At 39.4% G+C, this 11,298-nt stretch overlaps 5 protein-coding genes and 1 long non-coding RNA gene across 9 annotated transcripts in view; 3 read left to right on the forward strand and 3 right to left on the reverse strand.

The window, feature by feature from the left end:
* The first annotated feature begins 117 nt into the window (after positions 1-117).
* On the forward strand, positions 118-1,576 carry LOC116926217 (CDP-diacylglycerol--inositol 3-phosphatidyltransferase). 2 transcript variants are annotated; one of them, XM_032933038.2, is made up of 5 exons: positions 118-279; positions 340-474; positions 544-861; positions 922-1,120; positions 1,177-1,576. In XM_032933038.2, the coding sequence occupies exons 1-4, from the start codon at positions 237-239 to the stop codon at positions 1,074-1,076; spliced, it is 651 nt and encodes a 216-aa protein (XP_032788929.1). In that variant the 5' UTR covers positions 118-236; the 3' UTR covers positions 1,077-1,120; positions 1,177-1,576. The 2 variants fall into 2 exon arrangements, with proteins under 2 accessions (XP_032788929.1, XP_032788928.1); XM_032933037.2 differs by having other exon boundaries at positions 922-1,576.
* Positions 1,122-5,761, reverse strand: LOC116926215 (cobalamin binding intrinsic factor). Its single transcript, XM_032933032.2, has 9 exons — positions 3,215-5,761; positions 2,885-3,128; positions 2,729-2,810; positions 2,562-2,635; positions 2,354-2,485; positions 2,115-2,277; positions 1,844-2,021; positions 1,588-1,759; positions 1,122-1,495 (listed from the first exon to the last, which is right to left on the reverse strand). Exons 1-9 carry the CDS (start codon positions 3,276-3,278, stop codon positions 1,288-1,290), a joined length of 1,317 nt encoding a protein of 438 aa, XP_032788923.2. The 5' UTR covers positions 3,279-5,761; the 3' UTR covers positions 1,122-1,287.
* A 352-nt stretch (positions 5,762-6,113) lies between these two features.
* On the forward strand, positions 6,114-8,332 carry LOC116926213 (ultraviolet-sensitive opsin). Of its 2 annotated transcripts, none has more exons than XM_032933027.2 (6): positions 6,114-6,255; positions 6,341-6,973; positions 7,061-7,230; positions 7,292-7,397; positions 7,491-7,720; positions 7,788-8,332. In XM_032933027.2, the coding sequence occupies exons 2-6, from the start codon at positions 6,881-6,883 to the stop codon at positions 8,173-8,175; spliced, it is 987 nt and encodes a 328-aa protein (XP_032788918.2). In that variant the 5' UTR covers positions 6,114-6,255; positions 6,341-6,880; the 3' UTR covers positions 8,176-8,332. The 2 variants fall into 2 exon arrangements, with proteins under 2 accessions (XP_032788918.2, XP_032788920.2); XM_032933029.2 differs by having other exon boundaries at positions 7,064-7,230.
* LOC116926214 (vitamin D3 receptor) lies at positions 8,256-10,447 on the reverse strand. Its single transcript, XM_032933030.2, has 4 exons — positions 9,813-10,447; positions 9,507-9,744; positions 8,926-9,438; positions 8,256-8,856 (listed from the first exon to the last, which is right to left on the reverse strand). Exons 1-4 carry the CDS (start codon positions 10,099-10,101, stop codon positions 8,505-8,507), a joined length of 1,392 nt encoding a protein of 463 aa, XP_032788921.1. The 5' UTR covers positions 10,102-10,447; the 3' UTR covers positions 8,256-8,504.
* Positions 10,448-10,581: 134 nt separating this feature from the next.
* The window catches only part of LOC116926211 (medium-chain acyl-CoA ligase ACSF2, mitochondrial), a 4,418-nt gene continuing 3,701 nt past the window's right edge, over positions 10,582-11,298 (reverse strand). For both annotated transcript variants that reach the window (XM_045176120.1, XM_045176119.1), the window contains exons 11-15: positions 11,296-11,298; positions 11,160-11,233; positions 11,016-11,083; positions 10,840-10,950; positions 10,582-10,759 (exon numbers count right to left, since the gene is read on the reverse strand). The exon at positions 11,296-11,298 is cut by the window's right edge and continues 146 nt beyond it. In XM_045176120.1, the coding sequence (XP_045032055.1) occupies positions 10,634-10,759; positions 10,840-10,950; positions 11,016-11,083; positions 11,160-11,233; positions 11,296-11,298 (382 nt within the window). In that variant the 3' untranslated portion in view covers positions 10,582-10,633. The remainder of the gene's footprint in view (positions 10,760-10,839; positions 10,951-11,015; positions 11,084-11,159; positions 11,234-11,295) is intronic.
* The window catches only part of LOC123474194, a 992-nt gene continuing 325 nt past the window's right edge, over positions 10,632-11,298 (forward strand). Inside the window, exons 1-2 of the long non-coding RNA XR_006648826.1 lie at positions 10,632-10,766; positions 10,853-11,298. The exon at positions 10,853-11,298 is cut by the window's right edge and continues 325 nt beyond it. This is a non-coding gene — a long non-coding RNA (uncharacterized LOC123474194). The remainder of the gene's footprint in view (positions 10,767-10,852) is intronic.

Consider the following 11,298-nt stretch of genomic DNA (forward strand, 5'->3'; position numbering starts at 1 on the left):
AGTCACGTAAAACAATTAATTTTCTAGTACTGAATCGATATTTTTCTCTTATCAGAATAATTATCCAATTTAATTATAATTTCTTTCGATGACGTAGAAAAGTCCAGATGAATTCACCCCTATGGCGATTGCTGGAACCAAAAAATGTCAGACTGACAGTCGAACCTCGAAACGTTGAAAAGTGGTCGTCGGAAGATTGCCTAATCCAATAAAGCTTTCTGTATTTCACGATCGAGATGGCAGACAATAATATATTTCTATTTGTGCCCAATTTGATTGGTGAATATTAAGATTTCTTACCTATTAGCATTTGATCTTCTTACAAATTTTCTTTCACAGGATACGCTCGTGTCGTCTTGGGTATCGGCTCCTTGTATTTTATGCCAACCCATCATGTCCTAGCTGCGTCATTGTACATCCTCAGTGGGTTTCTTGACGCATTCGATGGACATGCCGCAAGAATTCTAAACCAAAGTAAAAAGGATAACTTATTGTGTGCTTTGCAAGGTGCATTTCCATAACAAGTTCTGATTGATTTCGCAGGTACTAAGTTTGGTGCTATGCTGGACATGTTGACAGACCGCTGTGCCACTATGTGTTTGCTGGCCACTTTGGGAACATTTTATCCAAGCTATCTGTTTTTCTTCCAGTTGGTCATGGTTGTGGATATATCTTGCCATTGGATTCATCTTCACACATCTGTCATCTCAGGCATAACATCCCACAAAACCATTGGTGAAGAAGAGAATGCACTTCTGCGTTTTTACTACACTTCGAGACCATTCCTGTTTTGTATGTGCACCGGAAATGAGCTTTTCTATTCCATGCTATATCTCCTACATTTCACATATGGCTACACATGTAAGGCATTACTTTATTTTTATGCAAACCACCAAATTAATGTTTATTTGATCTTTTCAGTTTTGGGCATGAGCATAATCAAGATGTTGGTAGTTTTGCTCTTCCCTGTAGCTGTCTTGAAGTTGCTTCTGGCCCTTATGCAAGGAGGTTCTGCTTGGCGCAAACTTGGTTACATTGACATTAAGGAGAGGGAGGAATCAGATAAGAAGCAATAAATCCCTCAATTACCTAGTCAACTTGTTTACTCTGTTAACATAAAGTATGCTTTGAGATTATTTATTTGGTTCCATATATCAAAATTGATTTTTTTTTCAGTACTTAATTTGTCGATAATTCTAAAAAATGTTCACCCATTCCCAAAGATGAAGATACAACGCGAAATTTCCCAGATGACAAGAAGTCGTCATCTGAACGAGATTTTTAGTTTTATCCTCGCCCAAAACGAAAAATTATTCTATCTCCATTTTGAACGTTAGTTCCCAGTCCGTTATCCAGTGTAGCAACCGGCTGAGGAGCTTGATTTGACCCGGGAGGAATCCGGAACACCCTCCATGACCAGTTGTTTTTACTGTCGTTGACTACGCTGTTCAATCCGGTCAGTTGTGTTCCCCCATTTGCTGCTTCCGTCGCGAACCTGTTCCAATGCGAGAATTATAAAATTATATCAATGTTTACCTGTTCGAAATACCAGCCCCTCAATAAAATGTAAAAGAAATATGCACTTACTTAAATGCCCGTGGGTGTTTGGCAGATTGCTCGTTCATTATCTGTAATATGGTTTGGCCAGGAGCAGTGTCTACTTTGGTTTCAACAGTCGTCTGGGCGTAGATATTGTCCTCTATGGAGAGTAGCATTCTTATCTGATTACTGCGGATGGGATTGCCAGCAGTTTTTGCAGCTTATGCGGTCGTAAAAAATATATAATATGTATAACATTATATCGTTGGTCATGTATAGTCAGGATCAAGAAGACTAAACTAACCTGGGCAAGAGACTGTACGAACGTCAAGTCCTGAGCGGCCAATCAGCGTTGGCAACACTATAGACGTAAAAACTGGGTTACCAAAACTTCCCGTTTCCTTATCTTGATCCTGGAGAATGTAGTTAAGGGCCGCTGCTACGTTAATCGGGAGATTAACCGTTCCTACTGCATTCGCTGCCTAGATACGAAAAGGTTTCAAATTTGATGCCATTAAAATCCTTAGGATCATAGGGATAAACCAAAAATAGTTTCTGTGGAATTGCATTTTAACCTGTACGGCAATACTGGTAGAGATAAGATCATCAAAACCACCGTCTTTTTCCTGCTTGCCCTTAACGTACGCGATTTGCCGAGTACTAATCCCGGCGACTAGTGGGTCGACTGGGCCAGACCTATCCTTCAAACACTTCATGGCCAAAATGGCCATACTGGAACTATGGGAGATACAAATGAAAAAATTATATTTTAAAATTTAAACGTATGGAAGAAAATTTGAACAAAATCGAGTACCCTTCTACGCAGAAGGCACAACTTCCCGAGGTAGGTTTCAGTTCGCTGTTAATACGTTGAATGGCTGCTGGTGGAACAGGTGCACCAGCATTGCAAAGTGCGGAAACTGCCGCAATCACTTGTCCTACATTTCTTTCGAGTAAAGACCAAACATTTCCGTATAGATATTTCTAATCTATTAAAGTAGATGTTTTGGGAGGGGACGTACTTGGTACCGGATCCAGAAGGGATGCTATCAATTCTGCGAGTTAACATGGTCACTAAATTATGACCGTAAAAATTCTATGCCAAAAGACAAACGAAAGTTATAATTAAAACAAAACAAAATTAGATGAATAGAATAAGATTGGATTTTTAATCGACAATAGACCAAACCTCTGGGTTCTGACAGGTGGCGAGCAAACCGTTGATGTATTGAGCACCCTCTTCAGAAGACAGTGATGTCATGTTTGCACTCCTGTTGATTGGATCGAATTTGAAAGAACAGGTTAAAAGAATTTTCATTAACTTATCACAAAACCAGAGCCTTACTTAACGAGGCCGTTGAGGATTTCACTATTCATGTGCCTAATAGCCAGCTCAGCTTTTTCCTTATTAGCAGGATTGAAAAGCCAGCCATTATCAACTAATTGCAGTGCGGTTAGAACGCGGATCGTGTTCGAATCGTCCCAGCCTCCAGTTAGTCTTGTAGGAGCGCCCGGAAGCGGTTCAATCCACTCTTTCAATAACCATTCTGTAGCCTTAGTTCTTGCTTGGTTCGTATCGGAAAGGGCCACTATAAACATTCAAAGCAAAGATAAATGGAAAAAAAACATGTATTAGAAAAATGTTTACAAGGGTGGCACATGGCAGATAAATTACCTTGGCAACGGCCTAGTCGGATAACGACCAGCGCGACGAACACAAATATACCAAAATAGAACATTGTCTAAGAGTACAGCAAGTCCGAATGGAACTAACAGATGGAATGGTTCGACTGTTTCGATTTATAAAGTGTCTTATTATCAAAATATGATTCTGTTAGACATGACTCACAGGTGCCCAAGGCCGTGTCCTCGCTAATTACTGGGAACACCCCGATAACAATATACGCAAAACACTTTGATTTTCTTGAGGATCTTTCTTAGCATTATCGATATTTAGGAAGGCCAATATTCGGTCAGCCTGAAAGAAATCTCAAAAATAATCCCACAAGAATAGGACCTTCAAGGACTTGGAGCTTTGGTAACTTTTACTCAAAAAAGGTAAGTTATGTATGGCTTCACTAAACATCTTTCGACTATTATCCTCTTCCAGAGAAGACCCATCTTACAAAATTATAATTCCGACATTCGAGTTTATTTGACAGTTTTTCCTCCAACACTAAATTTCATATTGAAAGTCTCTTTTCCGTTTAAAAACATTAAAAACCTTTGGGTAAGTGTATTTTTTAGGACAAAATAATGATTTCAACTTTGCTCCTAAACACGATGACGAAGCAACAATGTGGGATATGAGAAATCTTTCTCGAAAAAAAAGGGAACACGAGTTTCATTTAAAAAAAAAAAGGAGACTTTAAACGCCAAGTTAAGCTATAGAATGCAAGCTGTTTGCAAGCGACAACCAAAAGAATTCATAATCAGATTTTACGACCGCCATGACAGGAACAGAGCGGAAATAGAGTAAGAAACGGGACACGGGAGACGCGGGCCTTCTTTCTCGGGCCTGACGTTCGATTTGAACGTAAAATAGTAAAAAGAAAATAGACACTTGTCAATAATGACCCGTTTAACCTTTTACCTTCCTGAAACAAGAAAAACCGCTCAACCATGCGAACGTCATTGCTTAACATGCATAAATAATACTTTAAAAAAATAATGCGATTGTTTTAAATATCAGAAAGTTCTACCTGTACTTTTTGCATGGAAATTTAAATCGATGATTCATTCAACGTAATTACCTTCCATAGTGGATGTCAACTTCCAAACACCCATAAAAGGCTTATTTACTTCCCTCTACTTTTGCCGTTCAAAGTCAACGTCTTGGTTCAATGTCAATCGGGTCACGTACTCCATCCATTTAGTTGAACGTGATATGAGAACGGAGAGAAACAACAAAAAGTCGATTGCCATGAGCCTGCAACTCTAAGTCTATTTCTACACGCACGAAATCGAGAGATGTGAAACAAGAGACTTTAACACAAAAGCGAAATAGTCGTTCTGCGTCTATAGCTAGCTGTATTCTCTGTAAGTTTTTAATGTCTCTTAAAGAATATTTAGTTGTATTTGACACCGTGCGCTCGAAAGGGGAATCTAATTTAAAGATCGCTTTTTCTTCACGCTGACAATATTGGTAAAGTGCATAAGTGCATCTAAATAGCCCATCAACTCCAGGCTTCGTGCTGTAGCTGGTCTACCTTCTCTGCATAATTACATTATTAAGCACAATTCGCTTTCCCCCGAATACAAGTTTGGTAAATTTGGTAGAAGTGACACCAACAGTTAAGGGGCATCTGCCAACAGTGTAGTTGCAAACAGTGTTTTTCGATGCCATTCAATTGCCTGTGTTGCAATAATTCAAGTTAAACATTTTTGCCCTTTTATTTTACTTTTTATTGTCAGGGATGCAGTCGACGTGCGCAATCTAGGAAATGTTTGTACTAGGCAATTTTTTTGTTACGTTTGTTTTGTTTTGATGCATGTAAGTTTTTTTACCGACAAGCATTAAATACCATGGCATGTTTACCATCTGTCGATTGGTATTAACGCTTGCCAGCTGGCATCACGAGGAATAAAATTAGAGGTGGTTCCTACAGCACAACGCGAAAACGACAGAAAATATCGAATTCTAGCTGAAGGTCTTACATACTATAGTCTTTTTATCTTACTGGACTAAAAGCCCTGGTGATGGTGAACCTTGTACTTAAGGAATGAAGATTTTTCAAAAAAAGAATTACAATTTCCACAATCAAATACAAGGAAAATTTTCCTGGTCATCACTGCTGATATTGTGACATGAATAGTAAAAGATTAACATTCCCATGTTTTACTTTTGATTACGAATGACGAAGTATTAATATTTTAGCAGAGAAAAAAAAACATGCATCCATGTACGTGCTGGCACTAAAAAAATAATGCATTGATGCTTGATTAGACAGCACGTGCACAGATTTTTAACGGCCGTTTCCTAACACCATGCCAACAAAGTCAAATGCGTATGGGCAGCGACCATGAAAAGAAGAATTTGACACAATTTCTGCCTTTATGGTTCTCCATGGACAAACAACATTAAGAACTAAATCAGATAAACATAAGGGAACTTGTGGACTTACCGTCATTTTGCTCCATCCTTGCTTAAATCTCGTCGTGGGAAAAAGCGGGCACAAATAATAATGGCAAAGCATGGCGAACAACTGTGAAACCACATTAGCAGACTACAATAGAGCTATTTTCCTGTGCATGGTGTGCAATGTCATGGTGTCCTTTCTGTGGAACTGATGATCGGTTTTTGTTTCTGTCATAATGAGCTAAAGAGACGAGATTCATTTCTTTGAGACACGGACTAGATGTGGCGATGCAAGCACGTCATAGACATATATCAATTTTAATCATTATCCAGACATTGAATTTCCTAGATATTGAAAAACGTCACAGCCCAAAATGAGTGAAATACTACACAATGGCGGCGCTGCTGCCTAATCCCACAAGAATACTGATTTAGCAATTTCTCATCCGATATTTGATACAAACAAGATGGAATATAAGAAAATTTTTGGATGAGCCTGTGTAGTTTCTGCCAGACTGTATGAAACATTGAACCAATTACTCTTCTACAGGATTGTAAACACAATAGATTTGACAGATTGGATTGATGAACGGTCGAAGCCTGGAGGGTGTATTCCCTTAGCAATAACACTCGTGATGGTAAAAAATGTAGTAGCACTAAAATCAAATGATTTCCTTTTGTATTATTTTATTTTTTTATGTTATGATCGACGATATGAAAAAGGATGTGCCGAATATTGGATTCATTAAGTGTCGTGAAAATGCACGTGAAATAGACAACGACGCAGTTTTGCGCTCAACCTTGGGCCATATAAGAATCCATTACAAACATTGTTTGGTCAAAGGTCTTTACAGGAAATGAGCTCTATTGATCCGAAATTCGTGCTCTCAGCAAGACTTCCTACAACAAATGGAAAAACACAAAATAATTACCAAGATATTGTATAGTGTCAATCGTGCCCCATGTGTATCGTTAGCTGGATGAAAAAGGTGCTCATGCGCATGAGTGCAATGTGTCCTGACGTCACCATAGTTGACGCCTCTTGTGATCCAAGTAGGGAGGACATCTCCGGTTAATTTACAAGTTGTCAACCGCCGTTGGGCTAGACTCACCAGCGCAGATCATCAGTGGCACTTGACGCGCTCTGTTTCAAAGGATTGGAGATTTCTCGCTGATTGCCGGAAGGATGTGCAACAAATTAAACAAACGAAAACAAAATTTATTTTTTTAGTTCCACATGTAGTTGAAAGTTGGCAGGAAATCATGGCAAACCATGCGGAAAAAGACGGTCATTTAGGACCAACGACGTACACGCTAGTTTGTAATGACGGCAACGCTACAAGTAGCTGGAACCAGGCAATTCTATAAAAATAGAATATTCTTCCATCTTGGCTATTCATTTTTTTACAGTAATTTATTTATTTTTTTTTTTTGTGCCATGAGGAGACGGGGTTCGAGTCCTACCCACCAGATCTCGATGGCGTCCGACAGTTTATTCATTTAGCTTGTGCTGGGATCGGATCTCCCCTTAATGTTATGGTAGCCAACGTGATTATTCGACAACGCCGATTGCGAAATCCTCGCAATACCTTCTGGCTGGGTGTCATTTTCTGGTATGCAACAAAAATTATTATGATTATTAAAAACTAACCAATTCTATTGTTGGCTTAAAAGTAATCTGCTGGCTCTGACCAATGCAATTATTGAGTACGTGGCTTTCGAGCTGATGAGCGCACAAGCATGCATAATCTTCCGCATTACCGCTGGAATTCCATATACTGTACGTATACTCATACTGGTAGATACATTTAAGACATTTCTTTTTTTCTGTCTTTTAAAATCAAAATGTTGCTTTGAAATGGGGCGACAATAGTTGATACTAGTCAACCTCCTACTGGCCACGCTGGATCGATGGGTTGCGTTAACTTACCCGCTTTTCCATCGAGAAACCGTGAACGTGAAACTTGTTGTACTCGTTCAACTGTTTTTTTGTACGCTCGTTATATTGCTGTCAACTTTTCCTTACTGGACCGAAATGATTCCGTTGAACGAGTGCGGTGTTGACACAATAGTTCTCGAGTGGACAACTGTCGTCTTTTTGAGGTAATCGATCAGCTCTCTTTGCACGGTCCACCTGACCAACTTTTGTTTAACTTTTTCGCTTGAATAGCTTGACGTTACTTAGCATAATGGCCCAAGTGCAGATCTACTTCAAGGCCAGGAGTTGTTTGAGAAAAGATCTTACGAGGCACATTTCCAATCACCAACAAAATCGCATAAACCGGCTGGAAGTTGAAGCGACTGTGACATTGGCGTGTGGGGTCATGTCTCTGTGCTTTTTCAGCTTGCCATTCTCGATCGTTTGCATGGTTGACTGGATTTGTAGACATCATCAAATTTCTAAAATTGAACCTCTTCAATGGTGTTCGTTTGCGCAGTCTGCTTTGCCGTACCTTCGTGAACTGTTATTAGTGCATAGTGTTTACAGCCCAATCCTGTACATGATTCGTAGTCGGGAATTCTCCGAAGCGTTTCGATCGACTATTACTTGTCCGTAGAGCCAATAGAAATGAACCAGCGTTGAGTGCACAAATTCAACTGAAACTTAAAAGGAAAAAAAAAAATGCGACAGGGAAAATAGAGTAATATTTTTTTTAATGGTCATCGCACTACAAAATAAGTCCCGAATAACCGGAATACACATGTTTGATTTAACATTAAATTGTTAAATATCAATGAAAGAATTGACAGCTCCAGTTTCCCTGGAAATCGTTCATTGGTATATATGCGTGTTTATGCATGCTCCCGGGAAGCACATCAAGGATAATTCTGGCACCGGGTTATCCACATATTATTTCGATGATTTACATCTTTAGTACTAAAATATTTAAACTGGGTTATCTGTTTCCATTTGTTGACTTTCAGTATCCGCCGTCGAATTCTGCTGATCTTCCAAAACGGCACACATTTCTTCTATTTGCTCCAGTTCTCGATAAGTAGGATCGGCGACAGGCTCTGGTTTTGGAAGTGTATGGTGAGTCTTTAGGATGCTAAATTCCATGGCACTAAGGAAATGGTTCGTATTATTTAGGTCCATATTGACGTGAGGACGCGGCTCGGCATCAAGTTCCTGATACAGTTTATGAAGATCTTGATTAGCGAAACGCACTTGATGATCGCTATGCAGATCACTCAACTCGCGCAGATCACTCATTTTCGCCAGAAGATTAGCAAAAGTTCTGCAATTTCAAAGGACTGTTTTAATAACACGTTTTGATTTGTTTAGAATATGTTTCCCATTTACTTACCGTCCTTTATCGGCAGGACCGTATTTCCAATTACAGTACCGCTCTAGAAGTAGAATATATTGTTCTTGAGTTTTTGCAATGGATTCACGAGCAACAAGATCTGCTCGATCGGGCGTAAACATCGTTATGAGACTCAACAGCATGATAGTCGGCTCGTCGACTTTGAACTTATGCATGGACGAGATAAACGTCAAGTGCATTTCAGCCAACTGAGGGGAAAGAAGGCGCTGGACATCTTCCAGGCTTAAAGACGGTGTAAACTCGTTGACGGGGGTATTGATTCGCCATTCCTTCTCCGACATACGAAAAGATGCAACTGCACGTAGGATAGACAACTGCATCACGGCAGCCTGCAGAATGTTCGCCTGATCTTGCCGACAGAGCGAAGAGAACTCGCTAAGAGAGCGCGCAAAGGCAGCCCATCGTCGAATACCTGTTGTGAACATGCTAATTACTTGCAGGCCACTTCGCGGCGTACTGTTCTGCGTTACTTCTGTTCCAAAAGGTACTTGCCTTATTTCATGAATGAGATTTGAGGAATTTTCAGTATGGGTATCATGTAACAAGTAAACAAGTACTACCTGTAAGCTTTCCAATAAGCATCAACTATGTTCTCTAAAAACTTCACATCTTCAGGACTGAGATATACATTGATGTCTTCAAAGCTTGGTTCGTAAACTGAACTGACTAGGAGTGTTGCACCAATTGGGGTATTATTTTCTTCCATGGTCATTTCAGTGGTTTGTGCCTTGGCAGGTTTACTGTTGCCTAGCTTGGCCTCTCTCATTTTCACATTTTCTTCCTCAGTACGAAGCCATCCTATGAAATTATAGAACACTCATGTTGATAACCTATAACACACATGTTTATACAATGAGCTTATTTACCTTTATCCATTCCTATTTGGAAACACTTTTGAATCCTACATTTTTGGCAGGATCTTCTATTTTCCTTGGTTATGACACATGTTTGGCCATGTACGCAAAAGAATGACTTGAATGAATCATTCTGCATGGCTCTTCTAAAAAATGCCTTGCAGGATTCGCAACACAATCCACCAAAGTGATAGCTTTTTGCTCTATCACTACACACCCCACAAATCTTTTTTGTTTCTCTGTTTTCAGGGACAACATTTTCTTCATTACTTGAACCAAGAGAACTATTGCTATCATCCATTTATTATGTTAACATAATAAGTTTGTTACTGTGCAATAAGGGCTTCCAAACCAATATGGGTTTTGGGGGCTAAACGTTTATTTGAATGTCGAATTGACTACTTGTGCAACTTTACAAAATGACCTTGTCCAAGGGTCTACACGGACTCGCAAGAAATTTCCAATTCAGCTGGAAGCTTTCGAAGGCAGATTCGAATGATAAAGCTATTCTGTTATCTCGAGATGACTACACGGAGTATGCTGGAGATTTTAGCTGAGCTTTTGGTTTTGAGGATAAGATGACGTCACGAAAACAGCTGAGAGCTGCGTTTGTTGCTAAGCGGCCAATTTGGAAGAAACTGGTGTAGTACCCCTTCTGCTCCATAAACGACTAGTGGAGAAAAGACCTGGAAAACACCGCTAAATATTTCCTCGTGAAATCAACTTTTAAAAAATCTAAGGTACATTTCTTGTGATTGCAGCAGTTGCACATTCACAATAGTCACATGAAAATTCTTGGTGTATTAGTCGCATAAAACTCCCATTAATAGGCACTATGAATCGATATTGAGTTCATTGACAGTTATTTCACGCATTCGGAATTTTTGAATTTTTCCTGTAACGGTTTTTGGAAAATCTTCCCGGAACAATATGTACTTTGGTATCTTGAAGTAGGCAACCTGGAAAGTAAAAGATCAATCGTTTCTTATTCATAAAGACTGTCTACGTTTGAGCTATTTTTAAATTTCTCGTTTTGTACCTTTTCGTGACAGAAATTTCTAAGATCACTTTCCGTCACCGCGCAGTTGGGTCGTAGACGCACCCACGCGCAAACTTCCTCACCCAATCTAACGTCTGGAACACCTATTACCTATTTATTCCGTGACACGCGATAAAAGGTTAAAACGGATACAGAATTTAATAAAATATTGTTACGTGCACTTCGGCGACTGCTGGATGAGTATGAAGTAACTCCTCAATTTCGCGTGGATAAACATTCTCGCCTGAGCAACAAGTTTGTTTATAAAATTTTAACATTTCAAACAGGCAGAAAAGTTTAAAAAATGAAATTTGTTTTACCGCCTCTTATAAGCATATCTTTTGCTCTGCCAACGATTTGCCCGTAACCATTCTCGTCAATGACGGCAATATCACTTTAAATAAGAACATTAACAATTAGATTTATTTTTGGTAGCACAAGAATTAAACTACTTGCCCG

Source organism: Daphnia magna, linkage group LG7, assembly GCF_020631705.1.
Source record: "Daphnia magna isolate NIES linkage group LG7, ASM2063170v1.1, whole genome shotgun sequence".
Classification (NCBI taxonomy): Eukaryota; Metazoa; Arthropoda; class Branchiopoda; order Diplostraca; family Daphniidae; genus Daphnia; species Daphnia magna.